Genomic DNA, 22,875 nt, shown 5'->3' on the forward strand with positions numbered 1-22,875 from the left:
ACTATCAGATGGTTTCACTTATGTATGGAATACAGAGAAACCAAACAAAAGGTCAGGAAAAAGACCAAACTTGCAAGCAGACCACAGATCTGAGGCATCCAGCAGGGGAGGTACAGGGAAAGGGTCAAAACAGGGGGGGAAGAACACAAGGGACTGCGGTGATGGATCAGGTGCTATGGTGCTGGGAGAACTGCTGGGGCTACACCTGAGGGGAGAAGTGAAATACTGCCTAAAAATTAATGAAGGAAGGGGGAAAAAAGCCTCACATGCAGTTTAGGTTTCTGCTTTCACTGGTCTGCAGTATGAATAATTTATGAACCAGGCTCCCATGTTTTCATTTTGCACTGGACCAGCCAGCTCTGTAGCTGCTCTTATCAGGAACACCCTGGCCTTTCCACCTCCCCCTGAACATTTGGCTTTGTATCTCTGCTGCTGTGAGCTTTCTGCTCTCCTTTCCTTCCTTCAGGTAGGAGCGGGGAGGAGGATTTTAACTCTCTTCCATCCTCAATAGAACTGTTGTCTCCCTAGCGAGGAGAGAGCCTCAGAGAAGAGAACATTTTTCTTCTCCACTAAGGATCAACTCTCTGCTCTGGGCAGGCGTGCTGTGAGGAGCAGCCTGGCAGGGCAGGGGACACTGTACCCGTACTAATTTCTGCCCTTCCCCTTCCGAGGTGCCAGGCCTTCTAGTGGTAGAAAAGAATTTCTCCCGGAATCCCTGCATACTTGTGTATGAACTTATATGTTACTTCGCCTTTGTTGTCTGTCTTTAGGTCATTTGGTAATGAGCCTTCAGGCCCAGAGCCTTGCAAATAGGGGCGTCCTGATTTCCGAGTAGTTGAGCATATCATGGAGAGCCAACCTTTACAGCTGCCTGTGACTAACGCCCTATAGTTTATTATCATCAAAAAAGCATTTGATTTTTAGGAAGAGTTTAGTATTGTCAACTTGGAGGTTTTACAGCACATTCTCATCTCCAGATCATTTAAAAAGTTTTACTTAAAGAAAAAAAAAATGAGCCCTGTCCTACCTTATCTCTAAGAAATCATGCTTTCACAGTATCAAAATAATGTTTTTTTTTAGTCACTAACTGGGTTCCTATTTCAAAGGTATTATCTACTCAAAGCGTTTCCTAGTTCTATGCGACAAAATGGATGGCACTGAAGGAATGATGCTAAATGAAATAAGTCAGGAGAAAGACAGATACTGAATGATTTCACTCACATGTGGAATACATAGGGAAGAAACCCCAAAACAAAAGAACTGACAAAACTAAACTAAAACCTTCGAAATATGGCTGCAGAATTTGGGGGGGGGGACCTTGACTTAGGGTACTTGGATAGTGGCAACAGGCATCTGCAGGGTGTGAATCTGTTCCTCTAAATAATGTACAGTGTTTTAAAGCAGTGTGACCTCAATGAGGAGAAAAAGAAAGTGCACATTCAGTTCACAGTATTTTGCAACCATCACCACAGTCAATTCTAGAATATTTTCCTTTCCTCAAAAAGAAACTCTGAACCAGACCTCCTTGGTGACCTAGGGGTTAAGTCTAAGCTCTATCACTGCCATAGCCTGTGTTCTATCCCCAGCCAGGGAGCTGACCCACGTGGTGCAGCAGACCTCTCCTGTCTTGCCTACTGCTCCCCTCAGCAGTATATTTCAGTCCATCTGCCTGTTCTGCTCCCCACTCTGTCTCTGGTGAATCCTCTCACCCCCACACCTCTGGCCCACAGTCCAGCTCTTGTATGCACAAATAAAAATAAATTCAAAAAAAAAAAAAGAAACTCTGAACCCTTCAACTGTTCCTTCCTGAGCTCATAGTCACTTTAGCCCTAAGCAACCACTAACCTACTTTCTGTATCTATATTTGCCTATTCTGGACATTTAATATAAATGGAATCATACAGCATATGGTCTTTTGTATATGATTTTTTTCACTTAGCATATGTTTTCTGGGTTTATCCATGTTGCAGCTTATTTCAGTACTTCATTCTTTTTTTTTTTTTAATTAAAGATTTATTTATTTATTTATTTTATTGATTGATTGATTTATACATACATGCATACAAGCACTGGGTACAGTCAGAAGCGCGGGAGGGTGAGAGAATTCACCAGAGCCAGAGCGGGGAGCAGAGCAGGCAGAAGGACCGAAGTACACTGCTGAGGGGAGCAGCGGGCGGCAGGAGAGGTCTGCGCGCCATGTGGGACCCTCCTGCGGTGACCTGGGAGCAGCTGGGGATCGAACTGGCGCTGCAGAGGCTGCGGGCAGCTTTGCAACCCAGCGCTCAACCGCTGCACCACCGGGGAGGCCCAGTACTTCATTCTTTTTTATGGCTTGTTACTATTCAGTTGTATGGATAGACCACATTGTATTTATCAGTTAATGGACATTTGGGTTATACCCACCTTTTGTTATTGTAAGTAGTGCTGCTGTGAACATTTGTGTGCAAGATTTTTTGGTGAATTTATGTTTTAGTTTTTCTTGAGTCTACACTTACGAGTGAATTGCTGGTTCAAATGATAATTTTTAGTTTAATTTTTTGGAGAACTACCAGACTGTTTTCAGTGTATGAGGTTTTCAGTATCTCCATATCCTTTCTAAAACTTGTTATTATCTAATATTTTTATTGTAGTTATCCTACTGTTAGTTAGGTGGCCAAGGTTGAGTTTTAAGAATGAGATTCATTAATGTTTCTACTCCTGCTCAAGGGAAATAAGTCAGAAGGAGAAAGACACAAATACTGAATGATTTCACTCATATATGGAATATAGAGCAAAATGCTTAAGTGATTAAATTTGAGTTAACCCTCAGTTTTCTCTTTAGCTATTTTGTACAAACTCGTGTACTCTTAATTTTTTTTAATGGGATGTTATATAACTTCCCTCCTAAATTTATTCCAGTTTTAAATGATCCTTGATGAAAGAATAATCTTCGTATCTTCCTATTTGCCATAGATTAGGTATAGCAATTGTGAGAGATTGTAGGAAATTTGCACAAAAAATATTATGTGCTTAAACTTAAATTATATCTGTATTGCCTAAGGAATTTGTAGTGTGTCTTGTCCACCCCCTTTTCTTTTAATCAGAGCTCGTCTCTTAATTCAGTAATACAAATCACCAGGGAAATAGGATTTAGAGAAACAAATTTTCTTAACTGATAACTTTTTAAGGGTAACGCCTCACACATATAGTAGTCTCAATAAATATTTATTGAACAAATGAGTACCTTATTATAGTTCTTTAAAGACTCGTGAATATTTGAAAGTCGATTGCTATTTTTTATTTGTAATGTTCACAGATGTTATGGAGATTATAATTTGCATTCTCTTCATAATTAAAGTTTTATAAATGTCAGTTCTATTTTTTTTTTACCAAAAGTGAGATTGTAGTATAAACACTACCACAATTAATCAGTGAAATTTGTATTTATATATTTTAAGTCAGGTTTTGATTAACCCAATTATTGCTGATTTCATTTTACAAATTGATACATGGAAATCTACAAATTATAGAAAATGAGGTATAACATCAGACTAAGATGACTTTTTATTCCATATATGGTCAAAACCAAAAACCTTTTATTCCATTCTAATAGATGACTCCTTCGCAGCAAAATAGAATAGGATATACAGATCTTCTCAGGCATTTTTAAAATGTAATATCATTTTCATCATTGAATTTAAAGTATCTAAAAAGAGCCATAAACTAATTCTATGCCTGCTCTTTAAATTTTATATCTGCTAGTATATTCTAAATACATAAGCAGAAATAGAAAGGCAGCTTTTTGCCTCTTCTGATAAGATAACAGCTTAGATATCCTGGAAAATTTGTCTCATAACTAACCCCCAATTTCTGGATAAAATATTTCCCAAAAAATAGTCTCTTCAACTGTATAGATCAGTTCACAGAATTAAGGGAAAAACTTAGAATTTTAAAAATGGAAGCAGGAATCAAAAAAATATGTTCCTTGCAGGCAGAGGTTATGCTCGGGGTAATCTGCCAGTGAATTATGAGCTAGTTGTTTGGATCTGCCATTTTCACACTTATAATGGGGGAGAACATCTAAAACCCCCCAAAGTAAAGAAGTCTCCTATTTAGTCAACAACTAAATGAGAAAAAAATACAGCTTATAAAGGGAGATGGAGAGGATATTTTTCTGCCTTAACACTGCCTCTGGTTGAAGGGAACAAAATAGTAAATAAAGTCTTGCCTAAGCATTTACAGCATAAGGTGGGCATCATGCAGGTTTGCAACTTAAAGTCTAACACACACATTTGTTTGTGTCCAAAAATAAGAATTTAGTTTACAGTTATACTGAGTTGATGGTATTCCTAGGTGTTTAGCAAGAACAAATGCAAATCCTCTTTGAATGAACTTTTACCTAGGTCTTAAAGAAGTACCGAAGAAAGTTTTACAGAGAAGATCTTACTATGAACAATTGTAAATATCTAAGAAGCAAGGCACTATGAGTAAAAAAGAAGAAACAAATAGCAGTGTTAGACTTGGGTAGACTTGGAATTATTTTATATGAGATATGATACATATGTTTTATATTTTTAAACTTTAGAAGTGACCTGATTGTAATATTAAAGATAGAAACATACTATAAAATGACCAGATTTGAAAAAGAACTAATAGTATTCTTAGAAGTGAAAAAATAATTCAGATTATAAACTCAGATGGTTTACCAACTGATGGGATGTAGCTAAAGAGAGAATTAGCAAATAGGGAGACAGATTTGAGAAAAATTGCCAAATACAGAATGGAGAAAAAAAGTGATGGCTTATATAAAAGAGAAATTAAGATATGGAAGACAGATACAGAAGATATAAACTGTCTAATCAGAGTCCCATAAAGTGCTAATAGAGTTTGGAAAGACACTATCCAAAGATATAGCTGAGAGTTTACTAGAATTGATTGAACATATCAGTTTGCAGATTTAAGAAACAAATCCCAAGCAGACAAGTATGAAGAAATTATTATATAAATACACCGTAGAGAAACTGATGAACACCAGAGACAGACAAATAACATAAAAGCAGCCAGAATGAAAAGGCTTATTTATAAAGGAACAATAGATTAACAAGTGACTCTTCAGCAGCAACCATGAAAGCTACAAGGGGAGTAGAAAAATATCTACCAAACATCCAAGGCAAATAACTATCAATTTAGAATTGTATACCAGCAAAATTTTTTTCTAGAAGTGAGGGCAAAAATAGATATTTGCAGACATTCAAAAGCTGAATGTGTTTTCCACGAAGAGATCCTCACTAAAATTCCTGATGGATATGGTTTTAGAAGGAATGTTATCTTAGGTGAATTTCTGAGGTACAAAAAGTATGGGTGAATAAAGAAAATCTGATTAATGTTAACTATTAAAGCAATAGTTGATACAAATTGGTGGGGTTAAAAAAAAGAAAACTGAAATATAAGTTAAAAATATATAGAAATTAGTGTTCTGAGGCAACTGCACATGAACCTTGAAATGTAAGTTGCTGAATTAATTGAAAAAAGAATAGGGAAACCTGAATAGTGCTAGAACCAATAAAGAAAACGGTCAGTAAATACAAATTTTCCTACTAGAAAAACACTTAGTAGGGTTTTAAGAATGAATTCAAATTTCAAGGCATAAATAATTCTAATCCTCTATAAACTCAGAGCACAAAAAAATGATTATTTTGATCAACTCATTGTATGAGTTACCTTGATCCCAAAATCTCACAGAGTATGAGGAAGAAATACTATAGGCCCATCTCACAAATGTGAAAGTTTTTAACGTCAGATTTATAAAATCAAACCTTGCATGTATTTTCTTTCAATACATTTAATACTTTGTCTCATTATTTATCTTACTTTTGGAGAGGTTTGATCACAAGTCTTTAAGATGACTCTGCTAAGGGGAGCTCACCAGTCATGTTCTGCTTTTGCACTTCATGCTGCTTCCTGGGCCTGTGATGGGTCTCTTGTTAGCCATGGGCACTGCTTTTCCTAGTTGTCAGCTGACGGTCTGTTGCTCTTATAAGAAGATGGAATAACTAGGAAATGTCATCAGAGGTATTTCTGTATTTTAAATCACAGTTTTGATGACTAAATGGTGTAGGTGGAAACTTTTATTACGAAGATAATAAAATCTCAGTTTTTATTCAAAAATTTCACCACTAATCTTTCAGTCTCATTACCTTTTTAAGAGTTTTTTCCCAGCACTACTTAGAATAATAGAAACGCCTCATCAGATGTCTTTATCTTTCATGTCAGGTCTTTTTTGGAAGTGAAACTGAAAACTTCTGATGAATTAATTTTCCTATATTTTGAACTAGAAAAAATGCTATTCATCCAGCATCTTCAAGACCTTGTGGAATATTTGAATATGAAAGATTGACTTCTAAATCTCAAATACATGTAATATTCATGAAAAAACTCTTTTACTCGAATACTGGTTTATTTTCAGCTACCCCAAGTAATATGTTGATCCTTTTCCTAAACTAGAAACTTAAAGTAATTTTTTATCCTTCTCTATTTGACCTTTCAGTTTCTTGTTTCTCACAATTCCTTTCATTTTTCCTTGAAAATGATCCTTGGATTTACCTTTTCTCTTCCTAGCACCATCAATCATAGTACTCACACATGGGTGGTGGTTCAGGTTTTTTTGGGTTTTTTTTTTTAAAGATTTATTATTCATACAAGAGCTGGGGTACAGGCCAGAGGTGTGTGTTGGGGGGGATGAGACCATTCAACAGAGACAGAGTGGGGAACAGAACAGGCAGATTGACCGAAGTACCCTGCTGAGGGGAATAGCCAGTGAGTCAGGAGAGGTCTGCTGCACCATGTAGGTAGCTCCCTGGCTGGAGATCGAACTCATGCTGCAGTGGCTGCTGACAGCTTCATAGATTGCGTCTTATCCCCTTGCACCACCAGGGAGGCCCTGGTCCAGGTTTTCTTAACCCATCTGCCTTTCTCCAAATTTTTCTTCCCTTTTATGCATTTCTTTTTTTTTTTGTTTTTTGTTTTCAGGATGTAATTCATTTTTTTTTTAAATATTAAATTTTATTTTTATATTCCCCCATACAATTGCAAACGCCCCATTCTGACCCCAATCCTTCCCCTCCCGCCCCCCACCCCCCAAAAAGTGTCTCTGGTTCATAGTTTTTTGTTGATTTTGATTTTCACTTTCTTATATTCATTTTCCTGGTCCCTTATTTAAGTTTTCTAGATTCCTGCTATGAGTGAGACCATCCGGTATTTTTCTTTTTCTTTTTGGCTTATTTCGCTGAGCATGATCCCTTCCAGCGCCATCCATGTTGCTGCAAATTGCATGTGTTTATCTTTTTTGAATGCTGAGTAATATTCCATGGTATATATGTACCACATCTTCTTGATCCAGTCATCTATTTTTGGGCATTTGGGTTGTTTCCAAAGCTTAGCTATTGTAAACAGTGCTGCTATAAACATAGGGGTGCAGGTGCTCTTTGGAATTGATGTTTCTGTGACCTTTGGGTAAATACCTAGGAGTGGAATTGCTGGATCATATGGAAGCTCTATGTTTAGTAGGTCCAGAAATCTCCACACAGCTCTCCATAGTGGTTGGACCAGTTTGCACTCCCACCAACAGTGCAGAAGAGTTCCTTTTTCTCCACACCCTCGCCAACATTTGTTGTTGCTAGTTTTTTTAATATGTGCCATTCTCACTGGTGTGAGATGGTATCTCATGGTAGTTTTGATTTGCATTTCCCTGATTACAAGTGATGTTGAACATTTTTTCATATGTCTGTTGGCCATTTGCATTTCCTCTTCAGAGAAGTTTCTTTTTAGCTCTTCTGCCCATTTTTTGACTGGATTATTTTCTTTGTTGTTGCTGAGTCTCATCAGCTCTTTGCAGATTTTTGTGATCAGTCCTTTATCATTAGTGTTGGGTGCAAAAATGTTCTCCCAGTTGGTGGGGTTTCTCATTTCTACCCTGTTCTATTACAAGTAATATGTAGTCTTATTTCAGAACAACACTACTGAGCCATTTCCCTATTTCAGAACTTGTAATACCGTTTTTTCCTAGTAGATTGGTTAAGTTCAAGTTCTTGCCTTACTTTCAGGCTCAGCTCTGTCTCTCCTGTCTTTTTCCCCAATTACCCTGATATTCTGCCTGCTTCCCAGTTTTGTTGACTTTCTTTTACTCTCCTACCACTCTGTACTTTTCCACCCTCTGATAGCCTCCCTTATCGTCTTCCCCATCTTTGTGTGCCTGCTCTTGGCCACCTGTCCAGAGCCTGCCCGAATTGCTTTCTTCTTTGAGTCGTGGCACTGAAAGCACTTTGTAGAGAACTGCACTGAGTAGTTCTCTGACTTTCCCTTCATGTCTGCTGCTTTTTCTTCTAGATTGTAGGCTCTTAGGAACATCTCTTTATTTTTCCAATGCTGTTGCCCTGCTCTGTCTCCACTGGCCATAACCATAAGTATAATAACAGTCTGACAATTATGTCATTTGTGCTCTTGTTACTAGCATTATTCTTGAGATTGATACTCCTAAATTTAGGAACCAATACCTTTGGTTCATCTTTTAGAGTTAATTTGGTTTTGTGATGAAATTTTGTGTTGTTTGTGGGAACAACGATTCTGTTTTGATTTCTGTTCTTACCCTTTCTGCTGCCTACCTTTGACCATTTTGCTTTCTTTGAGACATCTCTCCAAGTAGGGGAGAAGAAAGTCTTTAAACATACCCATTGGATTCATCATTGATAATTCCTGTGCTTAATGGAGTGAAGCATGAAGGTCTCAGCTAAAAGGCTTTACTTTTACTGTTCACTTTGAATTTTCTTTGTCATACATGATCATGTACTTGGGAGATTTTTGTCACTGTGAGAAAAAGAAAAATTTTCCTCTGTAATTGTAAAGGGTTTAGGTGACTAAACCCTTTGACTAAAGGTGACTAAAGCACTCCCAAGGGTGCTTTTACACTTGTGAAATACTTGGGTATCAAGGATGACTTAGAAGACCCAGGCTTCAGTCGCAACATTAGAATTGCCTGCTTGTGTTCTCCTGGGTAAATCCCATGAGCCCTGTGGGACTAAGCTCCTATAGGAGTAAGTTAACAATATCTCTCTCATGATGTTCGTGTAAAATTAGTGAGGTAATGGATATGAGTTGTGCTTGCTAGATTACCAACAGTCGAGATTATATATTGAATGGGGAACTCCATTGTAAAGCTACACCCTAAATTAGAAAAACAGTTATTTAGGATTTATTCATAAGGACAGATTATTTGTTATTTTATTGGTTACTGCTAGGCTCTCTGGGAGTAATTTCAACTAAAGTTATATTTCTAAAAAAAAATATAACATCTCATTAATGACATGTTGGTAATTGAAATTTTATTAGCATGTCTAAGAAGTTAACTTGTAAATTATAATGCTGAACAGCGACATGACAATTGAAAAGATTGTAAGATTCTTAGTCTTTGTTTTTTTCTAACTATTTACTTTAGTTATAAACACTTTGTATATTTTAGATTAACAGTATTGTACTAAGATACACATAAAATGAGTAATCAACATTTAGATTGCTTGACGGAAGCTGAAAGGAAAAGAAGCCCAACTGCTAAAAGAGCTGCTTTAACACTCTACCAAGCTCTCAGATTAGCCTGGCACATCAGTGAATATCATTTCTTAACAAATATTTGAGAAACCTAAAATATGTCTAGTAATTGGGAAATACAACCTATCAAAGATCTTCCAGGTTCCAGGGGAGTTCTTCCTAATCCATTCTCCACAGTATAGCCGGAGTGATCTTCCTTATATGCAAATTTGATCATGTCATTTCTATATTTATAACCTTTTGATTCAATCCCATTGTTCTTGGGATTCTTTCATTCACGTGAATCTATCAAGAAGCAGGTAATGTTTTGGGCGCTGGGCATAGAGAGTAGTATTAACAAAAAAGATCTATTACATACAAACTTTCAAATTGAATAATATGCACCTAATCCACTTAATGTAGAATTGTTTTTGAGTTTATGAAACCTTGGCATGAGTGCTGGCAAGTAAAGAAACCCACAGTGCCCTCCCTGCAGTAATGGCTACCAAACAATGGTCATTTGTCTCTGTGTCAGTCCTGGGTACCCACGGATAAAGGTTGCTTTTCCCTTTTCTTGTGCAATTGTTTTTGTTTCTGGTCATCTCATCAGCAACAGATCTTACAAGTTGTTCTGTGGGAATATTCACCCATCAGAGAGACTATCTTTGGCTTGCTCATGCCAGCCTGGAGTGCTATATACTCGAAATATAGACTGACGGTTCTTTACTAACTGGTTCTCAAGATCATCCCTGTCTGGATAGACATATTTTTTTAAATATTTTTACAGAAGATTTTTCATAAACACATTTCATTTACTGAATAAGCCTTATTTCTATTTCTCCTGGGTAATTTGCCACTAGAGGGTGCTGGAACTTGCTCTTAGCAGCTTAAATACACAGCTACTTTTCTTTGATATGATAGAGGGAAGAAAAGTTTGGTTGAATCATGTAAGACTGTTTTTAAAAATATGATGACTTAGTCATCACTTGTCATTTTATTCTTTTAGGTGTTTGGAAAGTGTCCCTATTAAAATAGTACTCTTAAAAGCTTGTGTTCATTAAATTGTCAAAATTGTCATTCAAAAAAAATTTATAATTTTGCATCTGTGTATAACCTGATATCTTATGCTTCAGTGTAAACCTATAGTGTTTTTATAAACCTTAAAGGTTAAGTGTGAATTTTTTAAAAGTTATAATCCAGAGATTATTCTATCATGTGAAGATTTTGGTTGACATTGTCTCCCTCTAATCAATACAATTTGATTTGTCACCAGTGCTATCTAGGGTCTTATTTACTAGAAGCCAGGACAGGGGTTTAACTGTACAAGATTAATTGTAGGAATACTCTCAGGGGAAACACTGTGAAGGAAGCAGGAGGGCCATGCTTCCTTAAATTTCAAGACATTTAAATTGAAATGCATGTGGTTTTACATATTTATCAAATAGAAGCAATGATTTCTAAATTCCTTTATACAACAGATATCGCTACTGCACACTAAATCCAAATATCAAAAAATGCCTTGTATCATTAAGTAGTTGAATGTAATTTGAAAATAAAAAAGAGAATTTGAGTTATTTAGTATAAGTATTGTTTAAGTTATCATTGTCACCAGGATTTATAAAATCATTAAAACAAAATCATTAAAACAAAATTTAAGACTCTCCCCCAAGGGGAGAGTCTCAGCATGCACAGTCTAAGCTGGCCTCTTGATTTAGCTTGAACCTATGGGAAGCTTGTAGCCAGTGAGGAGGCTGACCTTTGTATGTGCATTCAGCTGGGGGCTGCTTGGGTAGCCATGGGGTGAGGAATGATGGAATGTAATCTCTAGGAGAGGCGGTCGCCTCTCTGTTTGCCTTAGGCCTTTCCTCAGTGAAGGGGCCAGCTGGGATGTGCGCAGCTTGTGAAGATAGGATCTGGCAGGGTACCTTTCACCTCTACTACAGGTTAACACTGGCCCTCAAGACAGAATTATTTAGGTATGAAAACAACTTGTTTGCTAAGTTTTGAACAGAATGATTTGTGATTGTGCTCAGTCATCCTTATTTCCTTGTTTTCTTTTTAGTAAGATCCTCAAGTGATCACCTCCTTGGTGGTAATATCTAAGTCTAGTCCTTGCAGGAGGACATGGTTCCCTTGGCAGCTTTCTCTTCTTTCCTGCTGGGCCAAAATCTTGGGTTTTTAAGTCATTTAAGACCAGGGGTAAGAAATGGCCTATTAATTACCTGGATCATACCCCTGGAGAGCGTAAGGAGTAGGCCACACCACATACATGCATGCCTGCTTACATGCCAATATGCGCTGATTTACTGCATATGGTATTATCAGCGAAACCTAAAAAGTGCTTATCTATTAGATTATCATACAGTTAGTCATTATTTAAGCCATGCAGTCTGTATCAATGGAATTCATACTTAATCCTGTAGCTGTTTTTATTTTCAATCTTCTTAACTATTAAGTCTTTTTTTAGGAGCCATCACCACTCATGAGACAGTGTACTGATTTGTGTTCTGATTTAGCTGTACAGCTGTTTTTTGACCATTCAAGTAGTTAAGAAATGCATCAAATGGCCCTGGTTAATTTTAAAACTAATACTGGATTAAATCTAGAAGCTGGAGCTTTCGTTGTGTTTTCTTCATGTCCTATTTAAAATATATATCTCTATATATCATCTAAGATTAATGTTAATGTTCATGCATAAAACAAATGGCCTATGTCGGTCTCTTCCATAAAAATTATTGTCTGTGATTGCATATGCGTTTACTATGTCTTTTTGTTTACTTTTAGCATCTATTTATTAAGCATATTTGGGGTTCATAGCTTTCTCTAAGTGTTAGAAGAAAAATGTGTGTATAATTATTCTGTCTTTATTAATCTTAGGAATTTTGTTTTAATGATTTTATAAATCCTGGTGACAATGATAACTTAAACAATACTTATACTAAATAACTCAAATTCTCTTTTATTTTCAAATTACATTCAACTACTTAATGATATAAGGTATTTTTTGATATTTGGATTTAGTGTGCAGTAGCGATATCTGTTATATAAAGGAATTTAGAAATCATTGCTTCTATTTGATAAATATGTAAAACCACATGCATTTTAATTTAAATGTCTTGAAATTTACAAATTTTCAAAAAGAGATTTAAGGGTGTATTCAAGGGTAGGAGGAAAAAAGCCTAAAAAAGGAAATAAAAATGAGATAAAATGAAAGATATTATAATCACCTAGGATGAGAATCATTGTAATTGAGTCTTAATTTAACTGTGAAGTTACTAGACATATGATAAATGGGAAATTCTTTGGACTACATAATTTTTCTTCAAGAAAAGGCATGTAAAGTCATCTAAAATAGTGACTTTCAGGGGTTTTTTTATTGTCACTGTAGGAAGAAGTAGGTTCATTTTTATATTGAAACTCAATGTCTGTGTTTATTATATGTGGACATGCACACACTGTCCTACTACACTTAGATAGTGTGTGTTATCCACCAGGCCCTATACTGGATGGCCACATTAACTTTTTTATTCCTCAAACCATATGGATAGGAACTGTTATTACCCCTAATGAGGAAATTGAGACACAAATAGGTACTTATTTAGCTCAGAGTCATCCAGTTGCTATGGAGCCTATCTAGGGTTCCAACCCCGGCTGGCTGGCAGCAGCTGTGCTCTAACCATTGTTCTATTCTGCCTGCCTGTCTCCCTTCCATGTGCTCACATTTGTGTGACTGAATACAGACCTACAAAGGCGCACATACATACAAATAGGAAATAGAAATTTCATAAATATACTTAGTATGTTTAGTACTATTTCAGTTTTTAAAAATGCTGCTTGGACCCACTAAATAGATATCATTATCCATAACTGGTCACAGCCTAGTTTGAAAACACAGTTGTGTAGAGACTTCGGTGCCCTAGTTATATGACTCCTAGATCATGGGCATTCAATAATATCACAAGAATAGCGTCTTTGACAAAAGATTATGGAAATATTCTTGAGAAAGCATTATTTTATATAGTTCCTTTTAAAGTGACATACTATTAAACCTTAATTTACTAAAATTTCTGAATCGAACTTACCTACTAATGGGGCCCAACTTTCTGTTGATCTGTCTTAATGGATTATTGGGAGGGACAGTAATGTTTCTTTTTGATTTTCAGGTTTAATTAATCAGGGTCCACTCATTTTGTTCAGCTTTTACTCACAAATTCAGTATGAACTTGAAAAATTCAAATTATGGTCATCATTTTTACCACTGAACTCTGAGTGTGTCTGCTCTGCTGTGGAAACAGAAGCTGCTCTCTGAGATCCTTTTTGTGAGGGTGGCTTAGGGGCACTGATACAAAACACCTGTGCATTAGTAACCATATCCATTTGGCTGGCTTGTTAGCACGGATACCAATTTTCAAGGACAGGACAAATTTATTTATTATTTTTTAAAGATTTATTTATATATACCTACAAGAGCTGGAGTATAGGCCAGAGATGCATGGGGTGAGAGGACTCACCAGAGACAGAGTGGGGAACAGAACAGGCAGACTGACTGAAATACACTGCTGAGGGAAGCCAAGGGCAAGACAGGAGAGGTCTGCTTCGCCATGTGGGTTGCTTCCTGGCGGGTGGGGATCGAACTAGTGCTGCAGAGGCTGCAATTTCTTCATAGTGCGGTGCTTAACCCCTTGCACCACCAGGGAGGCCCCCCAGGACAGGAAAAATTTAAATTAGAGTTCCCAGAGTATATTTCTTGTTTGGCCCCATTTCTGACACTTAGCGTTGGGTGAAATAGATACTGCAGGGGATGGGGAAGGGGCAGGCGGATAGATTGACCTCCAGTACCTAGATCTTTCCCCAGGTTAAATTACATATGAGAAAAGGGTGGGAATGGGCATTGTGATTAGTGCTAATGTGGCTGTCTGTGGCAGATCACAAAGCAGTGGCCATATGTGGGTGTCACTATGCTGCTTTTTTTTTATTGAGGTAGCATTGCTTACACCCTGTGTATGAATTAGGAGTTCACGTTCACACATCTTCATAGATATTACTATGTTAGGATGTTTTTCTGTTCTGGAATTGTGGCAGGTGTGTTTCCTGGGTTCCCTTTTACTAGGGTATGTAGCTAGGACTCATTGAATACCAAACTTTAAAGAGATTACCCAATTGAAATGCATTGTTCCTTCCCCCAAAGGGAACAAATTGATTTGCATTGATACTGTGGTATAGATTTGAAGTACTTGGTTTCTTTTGCTAAAGACCTAGCTTCAACTATCAAACTGTCAACTGATGAAGTGTATTTGTCTACATACTGTAGAGCTCTTTCTTTGACCACGTTTGCTTGCTGGCTTACAAGTATATGTTTAACATTGTTTGAGTTTCGAGCTCCAGAATTAATTCTCACAATTTAAAATGAGTAAAATAAGATAACGTTCATGATTTTGTGGAATTACAGCCTAGTGGAAGCAAGACAAGGAAGCAGTCACACAAAGGAAATGAATATTCCTGATCACTTCCATAAGGAGGACGTATGGTGTTATGAGAACGTGAACTTAGAGGAACTGGTCTGGGAGTCAGGAAAGGCTGGATATCTGAAAGGGTGAGCAGATGAGAGGGTTAGAAGATGGAGCGAGGTTGGTAGAAGTCAGATCTTAGAGAGACATGAGCTTTTATCAGTGATGCCCTTTTTTTTGTAAGAGCAGTGGGCGGTCAAGTGTTTTGAGCCAGAAGGGCTAGACTTTATCAACAACTTAGATGACAACACAGAAGGAATGTTTATCAAATTGAGGATGAAAGCAGTTGGGAAGCACAGCAGTATGACTGATGGTCAAGTCACCCTTCAACAAGATTCCAGTAGTTTGAAGGGCAAGAGAAGATCCACCCACCTATAATGAGCATTGACCTGTAGCTGGTGAAAACTCTTTTGGATGAGGTGATTTGTACAGCGGTTAAAATTTTTTTGTTGTTGTTAAGATGGAAAATCATTTTAAAAGGATGCATATAAACATATGCTTTGAACATATTTTCATGTCAGTGTGTAAATATCCACTTGGCAGTCTTTGGATATAGGCATAGATTCTCCTTGAGAATGAGTTCATAAGCAGTAATTTGTTTAGCATAGACCATATTTGCAATGCTTCATCTAAAATCAAGTTTTGGATTCTTTAAAGTGGAGTTAAAACTAGACACATTTGAAGTAGTTGAAGTACAGAATCCTATTGGAATTTCACAATTCCCCCCACCCCTCGGCTTGTTTAGTTGTTTCACCCACACCTAATTTTTCAGCAGTTCCTTTAAAAAGAAAATGTGTCTTTTATCTAATTCTTTCAAAGCATTCAACATCATTTTTCTCTTTACTTTCACACATTTCAGTGGTTTATGTAATACAAATTATATAATAAGGATAATGTATACCCGGCATAAACAAGGCAATGAGTATCAGCAAGTGGTGTAAGTCCACGGCTAACCTGCGAGGGGACAGGTACATGGTGAGCTAGCAGCAGGTGTGCAGTGCCAGGCCTGTGACTCATAGCGGCCAGGTATGTCAGTTAGTCCTGGGAGATGTTTGAGTAAAGTCACAGTTTCTGCCATATAGATGTTTAAAGCAACAGGTCAATTACAGTAGTCTGTGCTACAATTGAGTATGAACCCCAAATAACGCATGGCTTAGAAGCAGCGTGTGCAGTGTACACAGTGGTTAAGCCACATGAATAATGTTTGAGTGACAGAAGCCAGTGTCTCATAGGGGTGGTTGAGCCCCTCAGGTCCCAGTGAGAACAGCATGTCCTGGTTGAGCATCATTACATGAAGGGTGGTCAACCAGAGGCCTCCAGGGACAATGGTTCTTAGCTTCTTCTAGCTCATAGCTGCTTCCTCTAGAACAATGCTTGTAAACATATGCACTTACAAAATTGTGCCTGCATTTAATTATATGGCATTGTAAACTGGTTACTTTTACAGAGAGACTGTAAAAATATTTTTTAACAAATTGACCTCAGCATTTTAGTGAGTATTGATGGTCACTTCTTGAAGTATTTTAATACATTTAAATTTTAAAAATAAAGTGAAAGATCAGCTTATTTATGCTCAAAGTAAAACTCAGTGAGAAGGCGGCTTTTATTGCCTTGAAAAAGTTGAAATTGTGTAGTGGATTTTGACATGGCAGTGTGAGTGTCATCTTGTTTTAAAACTGTTGTTCACTTTTATCTTTTCTTATCATGGCAAAAAGTACTCAAAACCTGATTCATAATGATAATTATGACAAATGGAATAAGAGTCCCACGTTTAGATGAGCCAGCTAAGAAGAGACCTGTTCCAGGGAACATATCCCCCAACACCTCTGTTTGGTTTATTTGACATCATTTCCATTGAGAGCACTGCCTTGAGGCTGTCAGCATGGTGCCATCAGCGGAATGGAATTCTGCTGGGTAGGATAGAAATACAGATCCACATTTCAAGATAACTTGAATAGAAGTTATCTTCATAATATATCTGATTTTTCTTCCATCCTATGGAAGTCTTTCTTCAGGTTTGGAAAAAATTACATAGCTGTTTTTATCTGAAATGGATATTTTACTAACAGCAAACGTAGGTTCTCAGCAGAATCCGAAAATAATGTGTGTAGGACCTTGAATTGAAAGATTTGCTTCATTCATATGGTCACAGATCAGGAATTAAGCCTTCCTGTCATTTATTTAAAATTTACTTTCACTCAATCTCAAAAGAAGAACTTGTATCTTAGGCTCTGGAAAACCAGTGAACTCCATGCTTTTTTTTTTTTTTTTTTTGGTTCACATTTCTTGGCAGAGTATCTTGAAAAAGCCTGGATCTGATGAGACTGATTGAATGCACCTCAGCACACGAGACTTCTATAAAGATTGCCAGCAGGGCATTTGAAGCCATTGCATGTTGATGCAGAAATTAAAGTGCTCCACTAAGACATGAAACTTAGTTTCTCTCTCTTTTTTTAAAAAGATTTATTTATTTATTTATACAAGCTCTGGGTACAGTCAGAAAGTGAGAGGGTGAGAGAATTCACCAGAGCCAGAGCGGAGAACAGAACAGAGTGACAAAATACACTGCTAAGGGGAGCAGTGGGCGTGTCAGGAGAGGTCTGTCGCACCATGTGGGACCCTCGCCAGTGGCCGGGCATCGAACCGGCGTTGCAGAGGCTGCGGGCAGCTTCACAGCCCAGCACTCAACCACTGCGCCACCAGGGGAGGCCCAAAACTTAGTCTCTTTAAACACAAATCTAATGTCTTGCTAAAACTCCATTTTTAGGGGTTCCTTCTAAGCAGGAAGTACTGGGGTTTTGGTTTTGTTTTGTTTTGTTGGTTAAAAGAGTTTTCACCATTGGTAGCCTTTGCAGTTTCCAAAAGATGCTTTCAAAATACGAATTTTCTAGTGACCTCAGCATACACAATGAATGAAAGCCAGGTGTTGACTGCACTAGGAGGCAACTGGTCATTTCCCTTGTTGCCAACAAAAAGGAAATAATATTCCTACCAATTTTTTTATTTCAATGGCCCCTCTTAAAATACTGGAAAACATGTAGGCTATTCTGGAGCATGTGCACTCTTCGACAGAAAGGCTACTTTATTTCTCCGTCTGCTCTAAACTGCAAACAGCTTAACCAGGGGAGGTGGCTTCTTCAAGGTGTGTGGTGGTTAATGTGTTTCTGTTACTGTCTTTCCCTTTGGCAGTGAGTTAAGCAGCCTTATGAGTGAAGGCTACTGGTAGGCAGCCGTGTTGTAGTTAGGAACCCTACTCATAAGTCAGATTCTCTTTGAAATATGGTTGTTTGGAACATTGGAAGCCCTCCTTGAATCTTGTTGACATTAGCACCGGTTGGCCTCACTGTTAATCATGATGATTATAAAAATAAGAACAAAAGATCTCTGAGCTTTAGCAGACCTTTTTTTCTGGACATTTTCTGCTAAATTAACATAATTGTACTGGCAGGATATGTAGTCTTAACTCACGTTATTGGAAAACTCCTGGCTGTTACCATGTGGCAAGGTGGTCTACTATTTGACCATAATAGTGGCAGTGAGGATGATTTTATATTATTTGACCACATGCAGTAGTATTTTATACTATCTCACATTTATTTGGAGTGAAATAAAGTAAGAGAAAAGAAAGAAAAAATATTTACCAATAGGGCACATCTGTTGAACATGTGTGTGATGAGAAGTCTCGGTTATTTTAAGATTGGTTTAAAGAATAAGAACATTTTACCTAGATGAAATGGCATGGTAGTATTTTTAAATAGTAGAATAATTATCTCATATAAGAAGAGTGATATCTTTTTATACATCCAGAGGGTATACATAAGTGCAGAGAACCTGCTCTGCCCAGCAAGGCATGTGCCCTGTGGCCGTAGTCCCTCCTCCCAGGGGGGTGGCACTGCTCCCAGGGTTTGCCTTGCGGGGCCTGTACTTAGGGATTGTGGTGATCTTGACCACCTAAGCCATGAACTTCTGCCAGAGATGTTAGAGGGCTTCTGTTAATATTGCTTGCAATTTCAGATCTGTTCATGTTTATTAAATATGAGGGTATCTTTTGTTTATATAATGTCAGCTTATGTTACTTTAGGTTTTTTTGTAAGTATAGAGGAATACTTGACATACTGCATTTATTTGTATGGGATTCTTATTAAGAACTGTTTTCATTAGTAGCAAAACCTAGAGGTTTTATCTGATGTCTAAAATGTCCTAGTTGGGCCTCCCTCTTGGCACAAGGGGTTAAGACACAGCCTATGAAGATGCCCGCAGCTACTGCAGCACGAGTTTGATCCCTAGCCAGGGAGCTACCCAATGGTGCAGCAGACCTCTTCTGACTCGCCTGCTGTTCCCCTCAGCAGTGTATTTCAGTCAATCTGCCTGTTCTGCTCCCTACTCTGTCTCTGGTAAATCCAATCATGCCCCACACGTCTGGCCTGTACCCCAACTCTTGTATGCAAAAGTAAAGGAAATCTTAATAAACAAATAAACAAACAAACAAATAAATAAATAAAATAGAATAAAATAGTTGTTCCAGTATTGGGTTGTGGTTAATTAACCATAGTAACAGCTAGTTCCCTACTGTTAAAAATATTGAGGAGAGAATACAAGAGTGAAACCATAAATTTGTTACTAGTGGTTAGATATGTAAATACTGGGTTAGACCGAGAAGTATATATGGCATAAAATTAAAGTCTATCAAAGAATCATTTGAAATACGGATGCTTTTCCATTCAAAGAGTGGTTTTTTGGTTTTGTGGGGTTTTTTTGTGAGTTGTAACTTTCATCTTCCAATAAATTACTATTCTGCCTGAATAGCATTTTAATTCTCTTTATTTTTCTTTTCCATTTTCAGCTTATGGAAAAGTATTTCTAGTCCGTAAAGTAAGTGGTCATGATACTGGAAAGCTGTATGCCATGAAAGTCTTGAAGAAGGCGACAATTGTTCAAAAGGCCAAAACCACAGAGCACACGAGGACAGAGCGGCAGGTCCTGGAGCACATCAGGCAGTCGCCGTTTTTGGTGACACTGCACTATGCCTTCCAGACAGAAACCAAACTTCACCTCATTTTAGGTAAGTGTCATTCTTGAACAGACTTTCTATGGAAACGCGTCTCCTTGGGTGTAGAATTGCCGTGCACTCTAAGGACAACCTGCCTCAGGCTTCGTAGAAATAAAGTGTGATTTTCATCATTTTCTTTTTGGCGTTTCCTTGAACATCGTGGATTGTCTGCATTTGGAACCTCCCCACCTGAAGGGACGTGTATGCTGCGTCCACGCTCCTGTACTAACCTTGACTCGGTAGGAGGCTCTGTTTCCCAGGGCCAGGGCTTCCATTCAAACGTGAGGAGCTGAATGGTCACACACGCCATGGCTTTTGTCTTGGGAATTCTCAGAAACATACAGGTTTGGGCTGACCTGGGATGTTTGTGGAAATCAATAATTGGGAAAAATAAAAAGAAAGACATCTGTTCTTAGAGATGCTTGACTTTTCTGATGGAAAACCTTAGCACTTAGCAGAGCTCCACCCGTTCAGTTGGCCCTTCAGCCACTCCCACTTCAGTCACATGGGAATTCTAAATGGTTCCTTTACCCTCCTTCCCCAGAGTCAGACTACTAGAGAGGAACTTTGGACATGTCCTCGTTGCATACTGCCAGACTGATGTGCAGAGAAGTCACACTACTTTCTATTCCCACCAGAATAACCGGGCATGATTCCTGTGTTACAACCTGCCTCCTTGAACATTTTCTCTGTTGCAGTTTTAGTCCCATTCTTGCCATGATTTGTATTTATGTGTTACGTTTTATCCAACTGTTGTAAGGACTCGATGAGATAGGATTTCAGGGAGAGCAGTTTCTGGAGTGCTCCACTGTTGCTCCCACTGGGTACCACTGACCCTCTCAGCAGTGCTGCCAAAGTCCCCTCTTTGGCCATGTCAGAGGTTCTGGGAGCTGCATTTCTTGAAGTCTCATAACCTGTGTAAACTTGAGAATTAAGAATGCAGCTCAGTTCTGGCTCATTCGAAAGTCTGTGCTCAGTTTGTAAAATAGTGATGCCTGTATTCTTAAATTACAGGGGTTTTTTTAGACATGTATTTGTCAATTTTATTGACCCATGAAGTTATGTGTCAGTTGCATTTTTGCGATCCTAGTCTTTTTAGGCCACAGTCTCTCTTGTCCTGTCAGAGTCCCCATTCATGTTTTCATCTGCCTATTGATCCAACTAGTCAGTATCATGTGGCCCTTCCTTCTGTTTCCTGTATGCATCTACTCGGCTGCATGTTATTTACCGATTTTTAAATATGTGTTCCTTCAATACTTTACCTATTTGATAAGAATGCTGCAGGAGATATAGCAGCAGGCCCTTCCCTTAAATGAATGTTCAGACATTCAAATGGAAAAGAAATAGAAATGAGCAGCTCTGGTCCACTCTGAGCTGAATAGCATCAAGCCTGCCGCTCGCTCCTGCCCCTCATTCCACCAGAACGTCCGAGGAGCTTTCTAGGGAGCACAGAGGCTGCTTGTGGGATGGTTGCCTCATCCAGCTTCTTGAGCAAGTAGACCAGCTCACAAAAGTTAGATCACCAGCCAGAAGCAGTGAGAAACCAAACACTTAGTCTCTTTACCACATCACAGCATTTCTCTCTCTCTCTACCTCTCTTTTCTGCTCTCTTAACATAAACTGTGCTCAGTCTTTTTGGATTGTTTATTGTAAACAGTATTTTTTTATAAGTAACATTTTTAAATTAAAAGTAGATGAGTGAACTAGCTTATATTTGACTTAAAAACAGTACTTGATAATGTTGTATCTTAGATGTTGGTTTTCCATTATTTTTGCTCTTTGTCAGTTGCCAGCCAGTAAACAAATACAAAACAGAATAAGAACATCCATTTCTTGTGCCAGCTCAAGAGTAGACTATGGACCAGACAACATACTTGTTTCACTATATGTGACACAGAGCATTTAGAAGGCAGGTACTGTTGCCTTTCCACCTAGATACATTTTTTTTTTTAAAGATTTATTTACACAAGAACCAGGGTACAGGCCAGATGCATGGGAGGGTGAGAGGATTCACCAGAGACAGAGCAGGGAACAGAACAGGCAGACTGATGAAATACACTGCTGAGGGGAGCAGCGGACATGACAGGAGAGGTCTCCAGTGCCATGTGGGACCCTTGCCGGCTGCCCGGAATTGAACCAGCGTCACAGAGGCTGTGGACAGCTTCACAGTGCAGTACTCAACCACCTGTGCCACCAGGGGAAGCCCTCCACCTAGATACATTTAGTAAAATTTATTTTTGTTCTTATTTAAAGTTGTTATTTGACTTGAACATCCAATGCTTTTCAGAAATCTAGAACAGGGCTTTATTATAAGCTGCTTGTATGATTCAGGGTCTTGTTTGCCATGTTCAACGTGCTCAGTAGGTCAGTTTTCCAAATAATCTCTGTCTAGTCTGCTAGGACTGCTGTAACAAAATCTCACAATTCTAGAGGCTAGAAGTCCTAGACCCAAGTACCAAGGGTTGGTTTCTTCTGAAAGTCATCAGGAAAGAATCTGTCTTGGGCCTCTCTTCTTGGCCTTCAGGTGCCACCTCCCGCTCCCTTTTCCTACGCTCCCCTCTGGGCATTCACAGCCTGGCTGTCTCTTGTGTTCAGGTTTTCTCTTGGTATAAGTCAGGTGGGTCTAGGGCTTTGTTTTAACTTAGTTATCCTTTGAAGGCCTTGTCTTCGATTGCAGTCATGTTCTGATGTGCTGGGGTTAGGATTTTATAATATATGAATTGAGGAGAGGAACACAATTCCACCTAGAGCTGCCTAGCT

General features: G+C 38.2%; 1 protein-coding gene across 6 annotated transcripts in view; it reads left to right on the plus strand.

Moving 5' to 3' along the window:
* The window catches only part of RPS6KA5 (ribosomal protein S6 kinase A5), a gene marked incomplete at both ends in the record, with an annotated part of 135,749 nt that overhangs the window by 46,504 nt on the left and 66,370 nt on the right, over nucleotides 1-22,875 (plus strand). For 5 of the 6 annotated variants that reach the window (XM_084240583.1, XM_084240578.1, XM_084240581.1 and 2 more), the window contains one exon: nucleotides 19,909-20,127. The exons of the other annotated variant lie outside the window; for it this stretch is intronic. In XM_084240583.1, the coding sequence (XP_084096709.1) occupies nucleotides 19,909-20,127 (219 nt within the window). The remainder of the gene's footprint in view (nucleotides 1-19,908; nucleotides 20,128-22,875) is intronic. 6 annotated transcript variants of the gene reach the window in all.

Source organism: Talpa europaea (assembly GCF_964194135.1).
Source record: "Talpa europaea genome assembly, chromosome: 8".
Taxonomy (NCBI): Eukaryota; Metazoa; Chordata; class Mammalia; order Eulipotyphla; family Talpidae; genus Talpa; species Talpa europaea.